General features: G+C 38.9%; 1 protein-coding gene and 1 pseudogene across 50 annotated transcripts in view; both read left to right on the forward strand.

The window, feature by feature from the left end:
• YEATS2 (YEATS domain containing 2) overlaps positions 1 to 23,650 on the forward strand; it is a 106,544-nt gene that overhangs the window by 52,154 nt on the left and 30,740 nt on the right. For 10 of the 50 annotated variants that reach the window (XM_021069909.2, XM_021069914.2, XM_021069919.2 and 7 more), the window contains 9 exons: positions 462 to 506; positions 2,854 to 3,034; positions 3,968 to 4,210; positions 5,676 to 5,834; positions 7,541 to 7,644; positions 8,974 to 9,081; positions 9,530 to 9,712; positions 19,882 to 20,140; positions 22,504 to 22,665. In XM_021069909.2, coding sequence (XP_020925568.2) covers positions 462 to 506; positions 2,854 to 3,034; positions 3,968 to 4,210; positions 5,676 to 5,834; positions 7,541 to 7,644; positions 8,974 to 9,081; positions 9,530 to 9,712; positions 19,882 to 20,140; positions 22,504 to 22,665 — 1,444 coding nt within the window. The remainder of the gene's footprint in view (positions 1 to 461; positions 507 to 2,853; positions 3,035 to 3,967; positions 4,211 to 5,675; positions 5,835 to 7,540; positions 7,645 to 8,973; positions 9,082 to 9,529; positions 9,713 to 19,881; positions 20,141 to 22,503; positions 22,666 to 23,650) is intronic. The other 40 variants (XM_021069916.2, XM_084990444.1, XM_021069924.2 and 37 more) reach the window with 7 other exon arrangements.
• Positions 10,630 to 12,126, forward strand: LOC146397638 (proliferation-associated protein 2G4 pseudogene; annotated as a pseudogene).

Below are 23,650 nucleotides of genomic sequence, written 5' to 3' on the forward strand. Positions count from 1 at the left end.
GATTCATTTCTGCTGAGCCATGAGGGGAACTCCATAAACTTTTAAAAAATATTATTAACATTCCCTCAGTTTATACTCCTTTGTCTCCTTTAAGATAAATCATCCATGTTGCTAATATACTGGAAGTGATTAGTATTGCCTAAATTTTCATTCATTTTTTTTAAGAGGGCTTACTAAATATACTCTAATTATAATTGTGTCATCACATTGCATGTATATTTTTATAACCCTGTCTTTATAATACCTACCTATATATCTGAGGTTTTTATTTATTTTCCTCAGATTTTCTCTCATAAAATCGAGGTTTTTTATTAAAGTTATGAGTTGATAGCTTACATTGTGAAAAAGTAGATCCCATGGTATGAATACTTGTAATAAAAGGGGTTTTAGATAAGATTGTATCCTAAGCTTTGTTGGTAAGCATAGTGAAACTTAATACTCTTGTTTTTGTCTTTCAATAGCTGGACAGAACTTACACTGGCTTACAGACTCTTGGAGCAGAGACGGTAGGTTTTTTTTTCCTATAGCATTATTTAGGAATAAATAGAATGAAAATTAATCTTCATTTTTAATTAGGAAAAAAATAGAGCTAAATTTTTAAAAGAAGTTTATCTCCCCCCTTTTTTGTTCCTTTTAAAAGTTGTGCTAAAATACAGATAAAATTTACCATTAAGTGTTAAATGGTATTAAATATATTCACATTTTCATGCAGCTGTCACTACAATCTATCTCCAGAAAACCACTTTTCATCTTGGAAAACCGCATCTGTACCCTTTTACACTAACTCACCCTCTTCCCCCCACCCCCTGGCAACCACCCCTCTACTTTCTGTCTCTCTGAATTTGACTACACTAGGTATCACTGTACTCCAGGAATTGTACAGTGTTTGTGTGCTTGTACTGGCATACTTTATTTAGCATAATGTTCTCAAGGTTCATCAATGTTTTAGCATGTTTCAGAATTTCTTTTTTCAGGCTAACATTCTGTTGTATGTATACACTGCGTTTTGTTCATCCGTTTATCTGTCAGTTAACACTTGAGTTGCTTACATTTTGGTTGGCTGTTGTCAATAGTGCTACTAAGAACATGGGTCTTTTTGAGTCCCTGTGTTCAGTACTTTAGGGTGTACACCCAGAGGTAGAGTTGCTGGCTCATATAGTCATTTTATTTTATTTTACTTTTTTCTTTTTCAGCTGCTCCTGCGGCATATAGAAGTTCCTGGGCCAGGGATTGAGTCTGAGCCACAGCTGCAGCAATGCTGGATCTTTAACCTACTGTGCCCTCCCAGGAATCAAACTTGCACCATTGCAGAGACAATGCCAGATTCTTAACCTGCTGTGCCACAGTGTGAACTCCTGGTCATTTTATTTTTAATTTTTCATGGAACCGCTGTTCTGTTTTCCGTAGCAGCTGCACCATTTTACATTCCCATCAGCGGTGCATAAAGATTCCAATTTCTTGACATCATTGCCAGCACTTTTCATTTTCTCTTTTTTTGATATTGTTCACTGGGTGTGAGGTGGTATTTCATTGTGGTTTTGGTATATATTTTTGTAACGATTATTGATGTTGAGGATCTTTTCATGTGTTTATTAGCTATTTGGGTTGTTTGGGGTTTTGGTGATTTTTAGGAGTTCTCTCTATATTCTCAATATTAATCTCTTATCATATATATTTTTTGCGGATATTTTCTCCCATTTTGCGGGTTGCCTTTTCACTTTGTTATTGTGTCCTTTGATGCCCAGAAGTTGTAGATTTTTATGTAGTCAAATTTATCTGTTTATTCTTTTATCTGTACCTTTTGTGTCATATCTAAGAAATCATTGCCAAATTCAATGTCACGACACTTGGCTCCTGTATTTTCTGCTAAGAGTTTTATTATTTTAGGTCTTATGTTTAGGTCTTTGATCCATTTTGAGTTAATTTTTGTGCATGGTGTAAAGTAAAGGTCCACTTTCATTTGAATGCATATGGATATCCAGTTTTCTCTGCACCATTTGTTGAAAGACTGTCCTTTTCCCATCAGTGGTCTTGGCACCCTTGTCAGATATAATTTGACCATGTATGTAAGAGTAGTATATTCTGTTCTAGTGGTCTGTTTGTCTGTATTTATGCCAGGGCCACACTTTCTTGATTACTACAGTTTTATAATAATAAATTTTGAAATCAGGAAGTATAGGACCTTCAACTTTGTTTTCCCACCCCATAACCACCCTTTTTGGTATTTGTGATATCTCAGCAGTAGCCATTATAATTAGAACTAGCTAAGTTAAACCTTCCTCTCTTTAGGGAAATGTGCTGTGTTATGGCAGAAGATATTTATTGATCACATACTTGATGCTAGGCATTGTTCAGGCACTAAGGATATAGAAATGAACAAATGAGAGTAGCTGCTACTCTCAAGGAGTTATATTCTTGGTTATGTTGAAAACTGGGAGAAGATATATAGTAAATATAGAAGCAAATAGATAATTTCACTTACAGATAAGTGCTGTAAAGAAAGTAGCTGGGGAACAAGGAGGTTGCTTTGGCTAGGTTGGTTAGGGAAGGCCTTTCTGAGAAGATGGCATTTGATTGAGACCTAATGGTGAGAAAAAGCAGCCAGGCAAAGACTGGGGAAAGAATGTTCCAAGCAGCAGAGACACTAACTAGAAAGACCCCAGTTTTATGATTGGTTTCATTGAGTTATCTATTCAACTAGATTAGATTACATTCAGGGATAAATCCTTAATGAGATTGAAGTTGCCTTTGTAATTTGTTCCACTTCTTAGAGTACCACGTTCTGAGACAGGTTTGGGGCTTTCTGTGATGTTGGTGATGGATTCACGAGCCCATTGTTGCCTGATTGTGTAGGTGGTGGATGTTGAGCTCCACCGGCATTCTCTTGGAGAAGACTCTGCTTACCCTCGGTCATCCGAGTCAGACATCTCAGATGCCCCACCATCTTTGCCTTTGACCATTCCAGCCCCTGTGAAGGCTTCCTCACCGATAAAACCATCACACGACCCAGTACCTGATAGCTCCGTCGAGAAAGGTAGTGCATTTTTCCTTGTGTGGAAGTGATTTTACCTTGTATGCAGGAGTCATGGGGCATTCTTTTCCCTTACTTGGTATTGAATTCCTGTCTTCAGAGACTTAAGAGTATATGGAAAATAAATTTTCCGTAAGTAGGCATGTTGCTTCCCACACAGACCTATTTTGAAAATAGTCAAATCTTTACTTTTTCAGAAAATTTTATTTCATAAAGTTTATCAACGTCTTATAGAACACAAAAGTAAGCCACCAAAAAGCGTTAAATTTTTATTCTTTGATGAATATAATGGTTTCTTCTGGTATGTTATGGGAAGACTTTCTGATTTGGTCCTTCACTGTGTGAACAAGAAACTTGAATATTAAGTATCTAATCTTATATGAAATACAGTATAACATCAAAAATGCATTTTGACTGGCATTTTTTTCATTTAATAAGCATATAAATGTATAATTAAGTTTTCACTTACATAACATACATATATAAGATTGATTCTAAATGGTGTAAGTTTAATTTATAAGCCTACATTTTAATGCGATGTTACTATTAGTTCTTTTATAAAAATCTCGTTTATTACTCTTTAAATTTCAATTGCATCTTTTTTATGGGCATTTAATAAAATAGAACATCATTAGATTAAGTGAATACTTTCATTTGAGTTTTTCCTCTTCTCTGAATAGTTTTTCAATTCATATATAAAAGAAGTTGTGTAAGTTTTGTTACATACTGTTAATGTTTTCTAATTTTTTGAAAGAAACATTCAGTGAAACATGATTCTAGGCATGATATTTAGACTTCATCCTAAAATACATAAAGCAGTATTAAATACCAGTCAACTGTGTTTATTTTACTGTTTGTAAATCATTTAAATGGTTGTTGAAATGATAAGGGATTTCAGAATGATTGATGACTTAGATTTGCCTGTTTCATTTCAAGAAGGATTCCCAGCCAGTACTGAAGCTGAGAGACACACGACATTTTATTCTTTGCCATCTTCAGTGGAACGAACACCCACCAAAATGACAACATCCCAGAAGGTTACCTTTTGTTCTCATGGCAATTCAGCTTTTCAGCCAATAGCATCAAGTTGCAAAATTGTGCCGCAAAGTCAAGTTCCTAATCCTGAGTCACCTGGAAAGTCCTTCCAGCCTATCACCATGAGCTGCAAGATTGTCTCAGGTATACATTGCATATGTCCAGTTAGTGTGTGTAACAGTTGTCAGAATGGCAAAACAGAGTACTATGGCTTTTTTTTTTTCCTTCTAGGCAGGGTTTTTGTTTAGTTAATAAGCACCTAATCACTACTGATTAGTAAAACAAAAGTGTCACAAAACAAAAAGTCATTCATGTAGAAACAGTTTTTAAAAGAGGAAAGAAATGAAAGTCAAAGCAGTCAAATTTTCATCTAGAATCACAGGTAAATTGTTTACTAGCATATATAGTGGAAACTAAGTTAGGAATAAAGTTTGGGGCTTATATATGGAAACCAGAATGACTAGTAATAGAAAAAATTTAGTTGTCCTTTGGTTTGTAGTTAAGCTTCAAGGGTTGGAATTGGTTTGCATTGAGATATCTTTTATACTATCTAACCACACTAGAAATGTACTCATTCCTATGCTTCGTAGATAGTTCTGAGCCTTGATTTTGAGGTTGAATTGACCATTGCCTTACAGCAGTTTTACATTTATGTTAGGTAAACCAGTAGAAGCATGCTTTAGTTTTGACTGTGCCACCTCAGAAAAGACATGAAAGAGAGTCAGTAGAAATATCTAGGCAGTGGGAGGCTTCTATATAATACTAAAATGAGGGGGGTGGTCTTCGGTGTTAAAACATAGCTAAGCAGAAATATGATCCAAGACCTCGAAATTGGTGAAAGGTCAAGAATGTGCAGTTTTACCTATCATTTAGAAGCATTTTGGAGCTTGCTGCTTTAGAAGCAGAATAGGCTGAATGCATACATTGTTTTGAAGTTTTCATTTGACAGATTTACTGACAAATTTGATCAGTAACAGTTGAGGATGTTTAATGGTGTGTTAGTAACCTTAGAGAATAATCTGTGGGAACATAAATCTCTGGATTGTGGCTGTGCACGGACTTTTTGGTGGGTAAATTTCATATTTCCCCCTATTAGGTATTCATTGCAAATCAAGATTTGACTCCTAAGTCTAGCTGTTGACTTATTAGTAAATTTCCTCATTTAACTGTAGTGTCTTCAGGTGAAAACAGTATTATAGCAACCTGCCCAAGATGTTATTACCTACGGATTCAGCAGTTCCACACTTATGTAAAGCACTGTTTTTTTGTCCTCTAATGTGCTTACTGGGGGATCTTGTTAAAATACTGACTTAAATTCAGTAGATCTGGGGTAGGATCTAAGAATCTGTTTTTAACAGGCTCCCTGCTGCTGCTGCTGCTCCTGCTGCTGCTAGTCCAAGGATAAGGATTTAGATAGTCAAATGCACTAATCCCTGGCCTCAGCTGCTGCTGCTCTCAGTACCTGAAACCTATAGTCCCATTCTCTTTTCCCAATTTGTCACCTTTGTCCTGGTGGCCCTGCTCCTTTTCCATTTTCTTTAGCATCCTCTTAGATGGGCTGAATATATCTATTTTGTTTAGTTTATTTTCTCTTTTTTTATTAATAAAGGTTCCCCTATATCAACCCCAAGTCCATCGCCATTGCCTCGAACCCCAACTTCCACTCCAGTCCATGTGAAGCAAGGCACTACCAGTTCTGTTATTAATAATCCTTATGTTATCGTGGACAAGCCAGGGCAGGTTATTGGAGCCACCACTCCTACTGCAGGTGTGTGTTTGAACGATGTTCGTGCAATCCCCAAGATTTGATCTTTTTTAAAGGTGAAATCTTAGCATGACTTAGTAGCCATATAATGGGAAAATGAAATCTTCAACCATGAACAAGAGGAGGGAATATCCAAGACTAACGCCAGTGCTGTTTCTCTGAGGGAAGATTAACTTTTTGTAAAGATTATATTTCCAGGAATTTACTTAATTTTTTTTTAATTTCTAAAGATAGAAAGTGAGCCATAATTTAATTTTCTTTATAAAGAAAAAGAGTAGATTCTATTCTCATTTAGATTGCATTATTTTTGGACAGCATGGTTATTAACTTTTTCAAATTAAGCTTTAGATGGAGTTGCTACTATGGCACAGCAGGTTAAGGATCCGGTGTTGTCTCTTCAGTGGCTCGGGTTGCTACTGCGGTGCAGGCTCGATCCCAAGCCTGGCACAGTGGGTTAAGGCTCTCTCATTGTCTCAGCTGTGGCATAGGTCGCTGCTGCAGCTTGGCTTCAGTCCCTGGCATGGAAACTTCCATATACTGCAAGTGAGGCCAAGGTGGGGGGAAAAAAGTTTTGTGAGTCGTATATTCTTCCCACTGACATTAAAAAAGTTATCTTTACTTTTCTGCGAATAAAATAAAATTTGCAGGTGGGAGGGAAACCAAACTCTCAGTTTGGTTATTTAGTTATTTAAAAAAAAAAATACTCTAATAGGAAGAATAAAAAGTCTTTGGTGTTTATCATCATAACCTCATATAAATACAAAATACCTTTCAGGTTTTTTTTTTTTTTTTTAAGTACTCTTAACATTTTTTTTTAAGTACTCTAACATTTTATTTCAGTTAAACTGTTTGAACATGTGCTCCTCAGTATAAATTTCCCTATAGCTTTCATTTTTAATTAAGAGAAATAGCAAAAAGAGAAATGAAGTAAGAGAAATGACTATAAAGTAATGACATTGATTTTTTTTTCTTATTTGATTTTAATGCACATTAGTGTATGTTAGGCCTTTCCAAATAGTTTTTGGAAGTTATATCCTTTAACAATGACTAATTGTGGAACTCCTTTCAAAAAATGCTGCTTTCAGAGATTCCCTTTTGAATGCACTTAGGGATGCCAGGTAGGTGTCCTTTGAGGATGTTTACTTTTAGGAATCAGCCAAAAGCCTCTGCAGGCAAGTTTGGTAAAGAGAGTAGGTGACCAAATACCATTTTTGGTCCTCACTTAACTGTTGGCTGTAGATAATGTGACTTATTTTTACCGGACCCTAGAGGCAGTTGTACTGATGGAGTTTAAAATGTTTAATGTTGGCAGTGTTTTGAAATAGGTATAACCTTCAAGTGAGACTACTTTCAGGGAATTAGCATTCAGTGGAATGCATAGATTTTGGCGCATTGTTAAATAACCAACAGCATTTTGTTACATAAGGGATACATTATGTTATCTCTATAAGTACAGAATGTATTGTATCTACTTACCTTATTTATTCTTCTACACCCTTACTAGCTTCTTGTTCCTTTTTTGGTTGAAGTGGTCAGCTTCACAGGATGAATCCTTAAGTGGTTTTTCTGTACAGTCTCATGGTTATGAGTTTTCAACTCTTCAAAACAATAAATAGTCAGGAGAAGGGGAGGGTGGTGGAAAATGGCTTTAAAATTCCATTTTATTTATTTTGTTTATATTTTACTTTTAAATCTATCTTGCTTATCAGGAAGTCCTACCAGCAAGCTCTCAACTGCCTCTCAGGCTTCCCAAGGAACAGGTTCCCCGATTCCTAAAATTCATGGAAGTAGTTTTGTGACATCTACTGTCAAGGTAACACTCTCACTGCACTTTGCTAGTTTCTAAAGATGATATGGTCAAATTCAGCCAGAGTTTGTCAGATGATAATGCAGATTTCATAAAGTAGAATCTTCAAGCTATAGTGTCATAAAGATCATGACTCCAAACTCCCTACCTTACCCTTGATCTTTTCCTCATACAGATGTCTCTCGACACTTCTACTAGTCGAATACCCAGTATCTCTTTGAAAACTATGACGTGTATATTTTTTTGGACAGCTTTGTTATACATTTTTCTTTATAAAGTAATAATTCCTATCTTTCCACAATGTGTTTTTCCCCACTCCCACCTTCTTCAGGGTAAGAAGTCTTTTGAAATATAGAACTCCAAATATGATCTGACTTGGATGTTTTTGATGATCTTTTGTTATATAGTTAAGCAGTGGTCTTAACTTTGTTTCTTGCCCTCAACATTTATTTATGGAAAATTGCCTCTGAGACTTGGATTTTGTATTTGAGAATTAGAGACAGATGGCAGTAATTTTGAATTTCGACATCTGTTGTCTTTGTTCACTGTTCAAATATTTTGTTCTTTTTTTTTTTTTTTTTTTTTTTTTTTTTAAATTTTCTAGGGCCGTACCTGCGGCATATGGAGGTTCCCAGGTTAGGGGTCGAATTGGAGCTGTAGTCACTGGCCTACGCCAGAGCCACAGCAACATGGGATCCGAGCTGCATCTGTGACCTACACCACAGCTCACGGCAATGCCAGGTTCCTAACCCACTGAGCAAGGCCAGGGATTGAACCCACAACCTCATGGTTCCTAGTCGGATTCATTAACCACTGAGCCATGATGGGAACTCCTGTTGTATTCTTTTAAAAATTCTTATTGAAAACTATCCCCTTGCATCCTGGGTATTTATTCCAAGTAAGAATAATAAATCAAGTTGCAAGTACTATTAAAAGGGTGTATATGCTGAAACACTGTAACTATCTGTTACGTTCATCTATTTATTTAGTGCTTAGACTCTAGGGATAGAAAAGAAGTAGAATACAGTGCCTGTCCTTTAGTAGCATCTGGCAGGGGACTAGACATGAAGCCAACAAATCAACCAAACATTAGAAGTATTGTGATAGGAGTCTTTCCAGCATACCATGGGGCACAGATGGGCAGATTCTTGCCAGGTTATAGCCTTACTTTGAATTTGCTTCTAAGATAATATTAAAATGCAGGTGTATGTTTGGGTTTTTTGGTTGTTTATGTTGCTAGAGAATGTCACAAATTTGTATTAAATATCAGTGATTAGAGCATAGGAAATCACTCACTTTATCCTAACTGTACAATATGTATTTTTACAAACACAGCAGGAGGACTCTTTGTTCGCATCTATGCCACCTCTTTGCCCAATTGGGAGTCACCCAAAAGTTCAAAGCCCCAAACCTATAACTGGAGGCCTTGGAGCTTTCACAAAAGTGAGTATTCAGGAGGGGATTATCCCACAAGTCAGTGTGGTCTTGTTACATGATCTTATGTTGGTTGATGCTACCCCACAACGTGGAACTTTTTAGTTATATTTCATTTCTAAGACCAGATCCAGCTTCTGAGACATGCTTCCACTTGTTTAGTGATGTTCACAGGGCAGCCCTTTGAGTCCAGAAAGATGGGAACTTCTGAGAGCCAGAATAGTGCATTTCTCTCTGCTGCCATTTTGCCACCAATGTCGAAAACAAATGACGAGGTTGGTTTGGTTTGCAGATACACTGGATCAAGCCCTTAAACAGCCACTGTGAGCTGTACTTAAGCACTATTTTTACTCTTCTGGTGGAGTCATTCATTAATTCCTATAAACAGAATAAATTCAGATACTAGTAGCATTTTTCATGGCTCTTTATTCAGTGTCATTATCATATTTGTTGCAAGGTAATCATCAAACAGGAACCTGGTGAAGCCTCTCATATACCCACAACAGGAGCTGCTAGCCAGTCACCACTCCCTCAGTATGTGACTGTGAAAGGGGGTCACATGATAGCTGTGTCCCCTCAGAAACAGGTCCTAACTGCTGGAGAAGGAACTGCCCAGTCACCAAAGATTCAGCCCTCCAAGGTTGGTGTTGGGTAGGGATGGGGAAGTCAACATGTTAATGAATGTTGTTTGCCTAAGTAATTGACAAGAGCTGCAGAGGTTTAGGATGACAGCATTGCTGATCCCAGGAAAACCTGTGGATGAAAATTCCATCGGAAAAGCAAATCAGTCGAAGTTAAACCTATCTGTTCTTGCAGTAGCTTTTGACAAGGGTGGGGAAGTGTTTTATAGAGGGACCAGGGATAGTCCAAGAGGTGAAGGGGTGCTGTCTTATCCTTCTGGCGGTGAAGGTGATTGATGTAGTGGACACAATTTTCCACTTGATTCAAGTCCAAAATGGATAACTGACCAGTCCAGAGTCCACTGTTTTACGTATTTATTTTTGATAGGAGAATGCTGTAGTTTGCACCTCTGATGCTCTGGCTGTATGATCTGTTAAATGATTCTTGACCTCTTAGGGAGTTTATTTTCTTTATAATTTGGAGACGTGGGGAATTTACTTACTGGGAGAACTGTAAAACAGATGCAGGAGTTCCTGTTGTGGGTCAGCTGGTTAAGGATCTGACATTGTCTCTGTGAGGATGCAGGTTTGATCCCTGGCCTCTCTCAGTGGGTTAAGAATCCGACATTGTTATAAGCTGCGGCATAGGTGGCAGATGGATCTCAGATCTGGTGTTGCTGGCTTGGCTTAGGCCTCAGTTGCAGTTCCACTTCACCCCCTAGCCTGGGAACTTCCATATGCCACAGGTATGGCTGTAAAAAGAAAAAACAAAAAAGAGCTACATGTCTTCGTGCATCCTTTGTGCTAAAAAGTGCCAGAGTTTATAGCATGCTCTTTTTTATACGTTATTTGTAATCCTCAAGCAGCCTTGCAAGGTGAATGTTTTTACCCCTATTTGACAAATAAGGAAACTGTGGCTCTGAGAGGTTAGCCAACTTCCTTGAAAGCATGCAGCTAATAAGTGATAGAGAGGCTTTTGCTCACGCTCCCCTTGTGGACTGGGGGGCTCTGGCCATAGCCTGTGGCTGGGAAGGGTGACAGAGAGACGAAGGTGCAGTGGTGGTGGTGGTGGGGAGATGTCAGGTGAGAACGAGCAGCCTGAGCAAACTATTGCCAAGGACCTGGTTATGACCAACTGTGAAGTGAGGGGCCACACTGACAACCAGGTACTTCAGTCTGTGGTTGGAAGCATCTTGCTCAGGTGTGTCGGTACTGAGCCTGTGTGAGGGAAAGGTGATGCCATGATGATGGAAGAGACGGGGGTGATTTTTAAGAAAGATAAAGGAATGTAGAAAGGTATTGCCTTTCCCACCAGCATTTCGGTAAATAACTGTGTATGTTACTTCTCCTTTTTGAAGAGTGACCAGGACTGTATTGTCAAGGAAGGTGACTTGGTAAAAATGGACGTGGGGGTCCATGTGGATGGCTGCATCACTGATGTGGCTCACACTTCCATGGTTGATGTAGCTCTGGGGACCAAAGTAACCTGGTGGAAAGCAGATGTCATTAAGGCAGCTTACCTTTGTGCTGAAGCTGCCCTATACCCGGTCAGACCTGGAAACCAGAACCCACAAGTTGTCCACTCATTTAATTGCACTCTGATGGAAGATGTGCTGTCACACCAGTTGAAGCAGCATGTCATTGAGGGAGAGAAAACCATTAACCAGAATCCCATAGACCAGCAGAAGGACCATGAAAAACCCAAATTTAAGGTACATGAAGTAGATATTGTGGATGTTCTTGTCAGCTTAGGCCAGGTCAAGGCCAGGGATGTAGGACAGAGAGAGAACTGCCGTTTACAAATGAGACCCTTCTGAGTAGTTAAGATCTAAAAATGAAAACTTCACATGCCTCTTCAGTGAGGTCAAAAGGTGTTTTGATGCCATGCCCTTTACTTTTAAGACCGAAGATGGGAAGGCCTGCATGGGTGTGGTAGAGTGCGCCAAACATGAACTTCTACAGCCATTTAATGTTCTCTTTGAAAAGGAGGGTGAATATGTTGCCAGGTTTAACTTTAGTTCTGCTCATACTCAGTGGCACCACATGGATGACCAGTGATCCCTTTGAGCCTGACCTTTATGAGTCCGAGATGGAGGTCCAGGATACAGAGCTGAAGGTCCTCCTCTAGGGTTGTACAAGTTGGAAAACCCAGAAAAAGAAAAAAAGGCAGCCTCTAAGCCTGCCAAGAATGCCACCGGTGGGGAAACTTTAGAAGAAAACGAGGCTGGGAACAGAGGCGGGTCCCATCTCTTCAGCATGTCATTGCTGCCTCGTCCCTTCCCGCACACCCCAGGCTCTGTGAAGTGCAGTTCATCTTCTCTGTGCAGAATTGCCTGTCCTCATCCCAGTTCCCCAGCCCAGACCCCTCCCAACAACTGATTTTGGTCTTGGGAGGCTAGTCTTAGAGCCACTGAAGACTACTTGAAATAGAAAAGAGAAATTGAGTAATAAAATCAAGAGTCAGAATCCATCATCTCCCAGCCCCTCTTTCTAGCCTTTTTCTGCTAGTCTCTGCTTGGTGTGTGGCTCTATAGCGGAACAAGGAGGAGGATAAAGTAGCCACCACCACTAAAAATTTGGCTGAAGTTTTTATACCACTTCATCGTGAGCATTTTTCCATCTGTTGGAGCTCATTCCTCTCTTTAATCACTCCTCCCAGTATTTTATCAGGCCTCAAAATAGCTCTTTTTCAGATTGTTTTTCTTCAGAGGTTGCAGATTCCTTTTGTGATCCAGGCTTAGTAAATCTTGGTACTCATTTTTGTTCGGTAGGACTTTTTTTCCCCTCCACAAAGCTGTAAAGAAGTAATCCACCTTAGCCTTGTCCATTTCTTTGGCGTCAGTGGGGTTCTTCCCTTGCTCCACCTTAGAAACCTAAACTGGAAGCTTAACTATGGTTTTGTTCCCTGTTTGAAATATTTTGGCCTCCCTTCCTTGAAAGAAAGACTAGGAAGCAGAGGAGCAGACTGGCTGAAAAGACATAGCTCCTGGCTTTCTGAAGCTGTGGACTTGGATTGGATGAAACGAGGCACCCCCTAACTTAGGGGATTTTTAAACATGTTGGAAATAACATGGTGTTAAAATTTTGTATTTGCTTGTTAAAATAATAATAATAGTGAGTGGCAGAAAATTTAAACCCAGGTCTTCTGACTCAGAAACTCCCCATTCCAGAACTATTAAAATTTGGGAGTTCCCTGGTGATACAGTGGTTAGGATTTGGCACTTTGACCACTGTGGCAGTGAAAAGATCCCTGGTCTGGGAACTGAGATCCCACATCAAACCACTGCATGCTGCAGCTTTAAAAGAAAAGAAAAAAAAAAAAAATGTGAGCCATTATCTATAACCTAAAGCATGCTTTTAGAACATGCAGAGTTAACATCTCACTTTTAGGGAAGATATATCCTAAAGCTATTAAGAATATTATGTGAAGTGCTTGTTTTAAAATTTAAAATAAGAAAAGGTTTTAGACATTTTAGTTAGTCTAGATAGCTACCTATAGATCAAGTTAAAAATTCATGGTTTTATAAGTAGTTCTAAAATCTGTAGGAGTTCATTAACCACTTTGCCAAACTTATCTGGTCATAACACTAACTGATGATTTAAAATATGCAGGTACTGAGGCCCCTATCTCAGATTTATTGAATCGTAATCTTCTTGGAGGCCCTGGGAATCTGGATTTTTAACAAACTCTCCTATTGACTCATATGATTAGGCAAATTTAGGAACCATAGAACTATAGCCTCAAATTTGACTCTGGGGCTCCATAGCCAGAATCATTAAGACAGGCAACTCCCAGCTACTTCCTGATGCTCCCTCTGTTGTCTTGGCCTCGGGGATAAGCATTTCGATGAAGTCCTTTTGTGAATCGGTTATTGTCACCTGGACTTTACATCCTGTGTGTTCTTCAAAATCTATTTTGCTTCCCTTAGAAGTGCATGGCATATTACTGATTTAAGTTTTTGAATGATTACAGCATTGCTCTTTATGCTCAGAAGCTCTGATAAGTTTCTACTTTTTGCCACTTTTTGCATTTTGCAAATCTGCTCACTCAGTAATGCTGAACAACTGAATTGGCTTTCTTATCACATTGCCTCCTACCTAATGGCAAAATAGGACCAAGAGGAAGTGGATAGGCTTGTGCTAGAATGCCCTAAATAAGGTGCAAGAGCACCTGATAAGAAAAGCCGCAGAGGGCTGTGAACAAAACTGCAGAGAAGTAGCAGACCGTGAGAAAAGACATCACTGTCTACCCAGGAAATTTAGTACGTGCTTTGGACTCAAGAGTAGGAGCTATCTGCAAGACTGTCCCTGGTTGTTGCTGAGGTGCAGTCTAAGAAAGAATGCCAGAAAACAGAAGGGTGAACAGAATAGTACTGTTTTACCTAATGCACAACTTCGGAGTAATAGAAGCACAACTTATCTTTTTCATAAAAGTAGAGAGAGGTGCTGCTTTTGACATGAAAAGAGACAACTGAGGAATTGGGGTGGGTTCATATGGGAAGGAAGCAGTGTGGTATAGTTAAAAGAGCGTGAGCTTTGGAATTAGAGCTTGCTGCCATTTCAGATCCCAGCCACTCATTCATTATGTGAGCTGGGCATATTTATCTCTCAACCTTGTTTTTTCATCTAATAAAAGGGGAAGATATCCTCTACTTGGCAGAGTTGTGGGAGAATTAAAAATCATAGTATATGGAGGACGTAGCACAGAGCAGGTACTAAGTGATAACAGCTGATGTTATATGAGGACCAGTCCTGTGTGTATGTGCATGAGTACCATGTGATAGTGCCTGTCATTGAGAACTAAATCATAAATGGCTACATTTTTCAATATCTAGAGGAAAATATGATGCATACAGACTCCTCACCTTCAAGTTGCTAAAGAAGATTCTGACATTCACAGGTCTGTACAGGGCACAGGGAGGGCAGGAATAGAAGTACTGAATCAAAGCTTGAATCGAAGTATATATAACATACAGAACAAAGATGTCTGCTCTGTGAAACTAGAGGGAAATTCAGAATGCAGAGAGAAGAGCTGTGGAAGCTGTGGGAAGGGGAAGAGAACAGTTGGTAGGTGAGTTCGGGCTCTAGGCCAAAATGCTGTGTTTAAAAAAAATAATAGTAAGTTGGGGTTACAGTGTCCTACTTAGGAAACTTCCTTGTAGTGTCTCTAGGCAGCTTGTCATAGGGTTTTTCCCAGTAGATTGCCAGACTTCCTCATTCTCGGTGTTTTAGGATAAACATTAGGGGTGGGTTGGTGCATCTTGTGAGTGGTTTGCTCCTGGTGGACAAGCTCTGCTAATAAAATCTGTCCTCCTGTGGCCAGCGTGGGACACCATGCTTTATTTGGCTCTTGGAGAGATTGGATGTGCCATATTCTGGACATTTTGAAGCAGCTGACTATGAGAATAGAGGTTGGCACAAGGAGGGAAAAGCAAGTCAGATGCATAGGGTTTGGGGAAAGAAATTAGGTTCACATATGTCTTAATTTCCTTTTTTAAAAAATTGAAGTAGATAGGAGTTCCCCTTGTGGCACAATGGAAACAAATCTGACTAGCATCCATGAGGACACAGGTTTCATCCCTGTGCTCACTCAGTGGGTTAAGGATCTAGCTTTGTCGAGCTGTGGTGTAGGTCAGCAGCTGTACCTCTGATTTGACCCCTAGCCTGGGATATGGCCCTTAAAAGACATTAATAAATAAAATAAAATTGAAATAGAGTTGGTGTATAATATTATATGAGTTACAGGTATTAATGTAGTGATTCACAATTTTTAAAGGTTATACTCCATTTACAGTTATTTTAAAATATTTACTGCACTATGTTGTACATGTTTTATACCTAATTGTACTTCTTTTTTGTGGCCATGCCCATGACATGTGGAAGTTCCTGGGCCAGGGATTGAAACTTGTACCATAGCACTGGCTGCAACAGTGACAACAGTGGATCCTTAACCCACTGCACCACGAGGGAACTCCCATTTGTACCTCTTGATCCCCCGCCCCTACGCTGCCTGTCCTCCCTTTTTTCTCCCCACTGGTAACCACCAGTTTGTTCTCTATACATGCAAGTCTGCTTCTTTTTTGTTCTATTCTCTAGTTCATTGTATTTGTTTAAATTCCGTATACAAGTGATATCACATGTAAGCATTATTATCCTTTAAGATCTTTGCTTTCTTTGTTAATTTAGGAACATGAAAGTAGATTATGTGTAATTTACCTTAGGAAGTACATTATTAAGTTTGAAATATTTAGGAAATGTAAAAAAAGACTCTATTTTTTTGCTCTGTTGTTTTCAAATTTTGGTTTTCAGCTTATGCGCTAAGGTAGCCACTTCATCTCATGCCACCATATTCACATTTCTGGCCAGCAGAAAGAGAGAAGGGGAAGGGGGCCAGAGAGAGCCATAACCCAAAAGTTGCACTCATTACTCTGTTCACATCCCTTTAGTCAGAAATTAGATGTCAAACCCATGTGTAAAGGGGTTGGGAAATATAGTTGGTATTCTGTGTGACCATGTGCCTAACTGAAAATTGGGGGCTCTGTCATTGTGGGAGAAAAGCAAAGAATACATATTGGGGTTCAACTAGCAGTTTCTGGCATACCTTAAAAATAGTTTTCTCCATCAAGAAACTTGTTTTCATTAATGCACAGAAAAGTTCTTGATTAGTGAGAAGTTGGTTTACCTCCACATTTCTAGGGAGAAGGAGTATGCCCAGCCAGCTCTGCAGCCATAGCCACACTCCTTGTAGTCTATAGAATGAGGCTTATGCAGTCAGAATAAAGAGATTCGGATAATCATCAGGGATTGTTTTAACCAAGACAGGTTAGCTGGGAGAATTTCTCTTCTCCATTCTAGGTAAACTTGCTTCCCCCACCTCCTGCCCCGAATTGAGTCGCTGATTCTTTTGTTTCTTCCTTCTTCCTTCACCTTCCTTAAATCTATGCACAAGTAGACTATTGTAACTAATCCTTCATGTCCATTACTCGGTCTCAGCAGATGTTAGCATTTCTCAAAGCAGGTACCAGATCTTATCTACACTGTTTTCTGTTGTATTAACTGAATCCAGGGTTTAAAATCACAGCCTTCTGCCCTGGTCAAATCCTGAAGACCGTGACCGATGTTTATGCTTCGGCTCTGCCCTGAGTCTCTCTGTAGCCTCAAAAATGACCATTCTTCAGTTAATAGTAACAGGTGTGCTGGCTGCTGCTGTCATTTCATTTACTGTTTACATCATGCTCCTGGGCATTTTAGAAGCTTTCTCTCATTTATGCTTCATGATCTTATGAGATAAATATTATCCATATCTTAGAGATGAGGCATCTAGAGCCAAAGCTCAAAGAGGTTAAGTAACCGTCCAGCTACTAACTGGTGGAACAAAAGTGGGAAAGCATGACTGACTGACTGCTAATAAAAACCCAGACTCTTTTCTTCTGTGTTGCACTATGGTTTATAATGATTAGAGGTCCATTTTCTTTACATCAGCCATATTATCCAAGCACATGGCAAGTGTATTTTACTGTATTTGCTCTCCTTGAAAAGGAACCATGTGTGATCTAGTAATTATTTTAACTTAAAAATCCCATTCATAAGTTGCATTATGATCTATCATTTTGTTTTACCTCTTAAGGAATCCTGTTTTTTGGTTTTGTTTTGTTTTTTTAGGGCCGCCCTTGGGGCACATGGAGGTTCTCTGGCTAGGGTTCTAATCAGAGCCGTAGCCGCCAGCCTGCACCACAGCCACAGCAATGTCAGATCCAAGCCATGTCTGCAACCTATTTTATACCACAGCTCATGGCAATGCTGAATCCTTAACCCACTGAGCAAGGCCAGGGATCAAACCCACAACCTCATGGTTCCTGGTTGGATTCGTTTCTGCTGCACCACAACGGGGACTCCCGGAATCCTTTTTTTTTTTTTTTTTTTTTTTTTTGTCTTTTTGCCTTTTCTAGGGCCGCACCTGCGGCATATGGAGGTTCCCAGGCTAGGGGTTTAGTGGGAACTGTAGCTGCCAAGCCTACGCCACAGCCACAGCAATGCGGGATCTGAGCCGCGTCTGCAACCTACACCACAGCTCATGGCAATGCTGGATCCTTAACCCACTGAGCAAGGCCAAGGATCGAACCCACAACCTCATGGTTCTTAGATTCGTTAACCACTGAGCCACAACGGGAACTCCTGTTACTTTTTTAATTTGGAAAGATTCTAAAATTTCAGTAAAATATGGAGAATAATATAATTGATGCCTATGTATCCTCCACCATAAATTACCATGTTTGTACTTAGTTCAAATCATTTTTTTCTCCAAATAAAACATGACTGATAAAGTTGAAGTCTACTTTGTTCTTCCCCAAAGCAACAGTCATAAATTTGGATGTGTAGCTTTATAGGCCATACTTTTTATCATAAGTATATAGCCATAGGTAACTTTCAGTGTTGTGTGTTTTGAAGATTTGCGTAAAAGATATTTATACTCATATTTTTATGCAACTCTCCTTTCACTCAGTATTAGTACTTTCATAGTCTGTTGTGATTTCCAGTTCATTTTTACTAATGTATGGTATTCCATTGTCTTATACCAGAATTTATCCATTTTTCTGTCTATAGACATTAAGCATGTTACATGTTGTAGACATTAAAATTGTTTACAAATTACAAATAATGCTACCATAGACTATGTATGTGTGTTCCCTTGAGCACATGTCTAAGAGTTCTCTGGATATATTCCTTAAAGCAGAGTTGCTGCAATAGTGGGGTTTGTGAATTTTCAATTGTGGTGGATAACCTGGTACCCCTCTGGAGTGGCTGTACAAATTTACCTTTATACCTGCAGTGAACAAAAGTTCATGTTTTCCCATATCCTCTAGCTTTGGTATTACCAGGCTTTAAAGATTTCCTCTCTGGTCTGATAGTTGAAAATTACTTCCTTTTTTATCCTTTTTACCTTTAGAAGGCAGATCTTTTGCCGAGAACTTCTTTTTATGAAATAGAATTGAGAAGTGGGAAACACTGCCCCAGTTTTCCGTATTTGTTTCTTCTAATTTAACCTCCTGCTATTGACTGTGTTTTAAAAGAGATCCATAGTATTTTCTTACCTGAGAGAGTTCACTGTACAGTATTTTCAGAGCCAAGTATTTCTAGCTTTCATAATTTGGGTGCCAGGATGTTTTCCTTTTTTAATTCAATTAAAAATTTACTAGCTTACTTTCAAGGAAAGGAATGATTAGAAGGATATAGAAAAAGATAATTTTTCTTAAAAGTCAGTTGGAAGACGTGTCATCTGTTAAACTATATAATAAGTGACATGAATTATTAGACGTTATAGAGATGAAGAAATAATTGCTTCAGATGGGGATAACACAGAACGGGTTACTGAAGAGGTGATATTTAAAAGTGTATAGTGGATAACTTCATTCACATTGTAAATATTGCTGATGAAAATTTAGTTTATGTAGCGGTGCAAAACATTGTGGAAACCATGAACTTAATTTCCTTTGACAAATTTTGTTGTTACTTTAGTGGTACATATAATAAATGTAATTTCTCACCAAAAAAAATAAAAATAGTGTATAGTGGAGTTTATAGTTTGAATATTGGAATGTCTATTGCATAGTTGTTCATAATGTGAAATTTAAAATTACCTAAGTATCCATTCAGTAGTGAAATATTTACATAGATTATGATATATTTATTCTAATAATTATTTTTTGGTTGTTTAAAAATGTTTTTGAAAACTAATTTTGGAAATGCTTGTAACATGATGTTAAATTTAAAAATCACAAAACTTTGTTTTTATATTATATATTGTTTTTATTTTATATATTAAGAATCAGAAGTAAATACTACATTAAAATATTAAGAGATTATTTCTGGATGAGTAGAGTTTTTTCTCTGTATTTCCTAAGTTTCTTAAAAAAAAAAAAAACACACACATTACTTTTTATAATTAAAACAAGTTATAGATAGTTGTTGGAGTTAAGAAAAGCTGTAACCTTTTATTGTAATAGTCTTCAAACTGAAGAAATACTGCTGTTCACCTCCTAGGTAGCATTTCTAGATGATTGAATTAGAGTCCTTGTGTTATCACTAGGACTTTGCTTTGTTCTTTGCTGGAACAGAGTGACTATGCTACTTTAAGACCTCAAAGTACTGTGAGAAGAAGCAGTGCTAGATTCTCCTCTATTTTGAACAGGTTGTTGGGGTGCCAGTTGGGTCTACTCTACCTTCAACAGTGAAGCAGGCTGTGGCAATCAGTGGTGGCCAGATCCTGGTAGCTAAGGCGAGCTCATCTGTCACCAAAGCAGTTGGTCCAAAGCAAGTTGTGACCCAAGGAGTTGCCAAGGCAATCGTGAGCGGAGGTGGAGGAACCATTGTCGCCCAGCCGGTGCAAGCCTTAACCAAGGCTCAGGTCACAGCTGCTGGCCCTCAGAAAAGTGGATCCCAGGGTTCAGGTAACTGCTACTAGTTGGACGCCCTTTCAGCAGCAGCCCCTTGCAAAATGCCCTGTGCTAGTGATTTGATATGCTGTTTGGTTCTCTCTAGGAAAACCTAGTAAATTGATGTTATAAAGAGTATATAAAAACATGTTAATCTTTTCCATGTAACATCTTATGTAGAGGTCCTTAGGGCTTTTACATTAAGAGGTGTGTGTGCGTGCCTGTGTGTTTTAGCAAGAATAATAAAAATAGAGAGTATTTCTTGATACTGCTTTCAGAGCTGAAGAGTAATTCTCATTTGTCCTTATTTCCGCTTTGGGTTATATTTCAGACTTAAAATCTTGGTGTGGTCATTTGCGAGCAGCATTTTAAGATACTTGACTAAGGCATTCTCTACTAAACAAAAGTTTAAACATTTTAAATATGTTTTAGTCCTTGATTATTCCTGTGAGAGCATGAAGAAATACCTCTAAGGGATTAGATATTTACTCATATTTGAAGGTCCTGATGAGACCAAAGGATGGTTGCAGTGGAAGGATAGAAAGGTAGTGGATGTCAAAATAAAGATTTCAGAGGTGAAGAACTGGTGATTACAAGCTTGTGGCATTAAAAGTGAGTGAGATGGACTGGAACAAGTGATCTCTTTGTAGTTGGGAAGATCAAGCTCTGAGAAAGCAGAGGATTGAGTACATTGTCTACAATGCTGTCACTGAAAAGGTTGGTCTTTAGCAGAGAATGCGGTTCTTTGAGGCAGGAGTCTGCCTTTAGCAATTGAGGGGGAAGTGACTTAGGAGTTCAATAAATGAGAGAGAGAAGATGATACAGATGATGTTAAACTGAGATGATGACACTCAGTTTATTATCAGTCCCTGAGTATGAGCCTCAAAGGAAGTGGGGCCTTTTTTCTTTTTTTTCCAGAGTGAGGGGTCATGATGGTCTGAAAGCCAAGCTGGAGAGCAAAAAGTCTCTCCTGGTCCTAGCCCTCAGACATTGGGGTAAGACAGAAAACAGCTCCTACTGGAGGGGTGCTGGGGGAGTCCTACCTTCAGATGACTGACATGTTTAATTACCACAAAAAGGAGATAATGTTCAAGGAGATGGAGGTTCTAGAGGGTGTTATGATCACAACAGGAATTCCGAGGGGGGCGCAGTAAATAAGTTAGGGAAGAAGGAACGAATGAGGAGATGGGTTCAGATTAGGGACTCTGAGCAGTGTGGAGATGGGACTGCTGGTGCAGGTGGCATGGCTGCTATGCAGTGTGTAAGATGGGGTTGTTATAACGGAGAGGGATGACCCTCAGTTTCATATCAGTCCCTGGTATCTGGGGGCAGCTTCTAGGGTTCCTGCCTCCCAAAGCTTTGACAGTGAAGTGGTGATGAGGCACTGAGAGTCCTTTCCCTGTGGTGACACCCACGGTTCTGTAGGCTTCATTTCACGGAGATTTGAATTCACAGTGACTGCAGAAAGTTTTCGTGGTTAGAGGTTTTACAGCCATGTACATCGAGAATTAAACTCTAAGGGGTAAGCGAAAATCTTGACATAGGTGAGACTTTAAAAAAATGGATTATAGTTTTACAGGATATGTGCTAGTTGTTGACTGTAGCATTTTTTTTAGTTCTTAGAAAGTGAGCAAAGCTAGAAGTTGTTTCAAATCAGTAGATTCAACCATTACTAGAAATTGACATAAAGGGTCTTTAAACAATGGGGAGGGGGTGTACTCATCCATAGAGAGTCAGTGATCATTTCATTGATCATCTAAAGCACAGTACTGTTAAGAGTAAAAAGAGTCATATTTATAATTACATTGGGACATAAGTATAAATTGTAACTGTTTTGGGAAAACCAGGACATATGGTCCCCCACTTAACATACAGATATGAATTTCTTTTTTTCCTTTTTTGCTTTTTAGGGCCGCACTGGCGGCATATGGAGGTTCTCAGGCTGGGGGTTGAATCAGAGCTATAGCTGCTGGCCTACAACACAGCCACAGCAACGCAGGACCCAAGCCACATCTGCAGCCTACACCACAGCTCATGGTAACACCAGATCCTTAACACACTGAGCAAGGCCAGAGATTGAACCCGAGTCCTCAAGGATGCTTAGATTCATTAACTGCTGAGCCATGATGGGAACTCTCAGATATGAATTTCTTAATAGTTTATAGCAAGCTCTTCTATTATGTAAACTTTTTAATTAATAATTAAGAATCTCAGCCTTTAAAGCATTGTGCATCTAGGAAGCAAACTGTAGAGCTTATTGCTTGTTAGTGTTTTTAGGTAAGTATTTTATTACTGTGTGTGTTTTAATTTTAGAGATAACGGTGCCCTCAGTTCTAATTTATCTTACTGTTTTTTCTTTTCTTTTTTCCCCTTTTTAGTAATGGCAACGCTGCAGCTACCAGCCACTAATTTGGCCAACTTGGCAAATTTGCCGCCTGGCACTAAACTCTACCTTACCACGAACAGCAAGAACCCTTCAGGAAAAGGCAAACTGCTGCTGATCCCTCAAGGAGCCATCCTGCGGGCTACCAACAATGCTAGTTAGTCCATCATTATATCATTTGGTTCTTTGGTCTCTGGGTATGTTCATCTCATCCACCAGAAGTGCATTTCTTACCTGTTCCAGGAAGCATATTCATAGCTCTCTTTGGTGGTAGAATGCTAGCATTTGTCCAGATGTATTTAAAATTGTACACATATTTTAACTAGAAGTGGCTTTAAATAATCATAGTTTTAGGAGGTGATACTATTGTCTTAGATTTATCTATTCAGTTTGGTGGGATCAGGAACAAATTACACTAAAGAAGTACGGCTAGTGAGGCAGTTTTGGGAGAATGCTGTCTCTGTGAGTTTGGGGAATCAGGATGTCTGTGGTTTATCTTTCTCTGGCCAGGTGGTCCATGGCTTAGGTGTCTGTTAGTTCATCTTGCCTTGGAGAATCAGTCTGAGTTTTTACCTTAGTGATGTTATCTCCAAGAGTGATTTGAACACATTAATTCTGTTGTTGACAAGAGCAATTTTAGTACATTAACGATGTTAACAACAGCAGTTTTAATCACCTGACCCTGGTTGATTAATGTTCACTTAGCACAGGATTGAGGTCAGAGGAGACAAGAAAGGGAGTAAAATCTTGGATAGCGAGATTCATCATAAACTCAACAGAGGAACTCGGTTTTAGGGGGTTAGGAGGACTCCCTTTCAAAAGCTGGTCACCATTTTGTTTATGGACTGTAACGGGCGATTTCTACTCTCACCCTGGTATTTTTTCCTCCTACCTAAGCAATGGTGTATCAAAAATTTAGATATATAAGAAAAAGAAAAAGTATTCCAAAATTCATCCAGAGAGCTACTTGGATTTTCATTTATATGTATAATATATAAATTACCAGAAGGGAAGTTAATCCAAAGGCTTCAAAGTGGAATTTGAAAAGCAAAAAAGAATGGGGCTCAGAGTTCCCTTGCCTGCAGCTCGGATCTGATCCCTAGCCCAGGAACTCCGTATGCCACAGGGCAGCCAAAAAAGGA

This window comes from Sus scrofa, chromosome 13 (assembly GCF_054392235.1).
Source record: "Sus scrofa isolate SSC_HxYL_T2T_F1_AM1 chromosome 13, Sscrofa_HxYL_maternal_Yorkshire_Landrace_v2.0, whole genome shotgun sequence".
Classification (NCBI taxonomy): Eukaryota; Metazoa; Chordata; class Mammalia; order Artiodactyla; family Suidae; genus Sus; species Sus scrofa.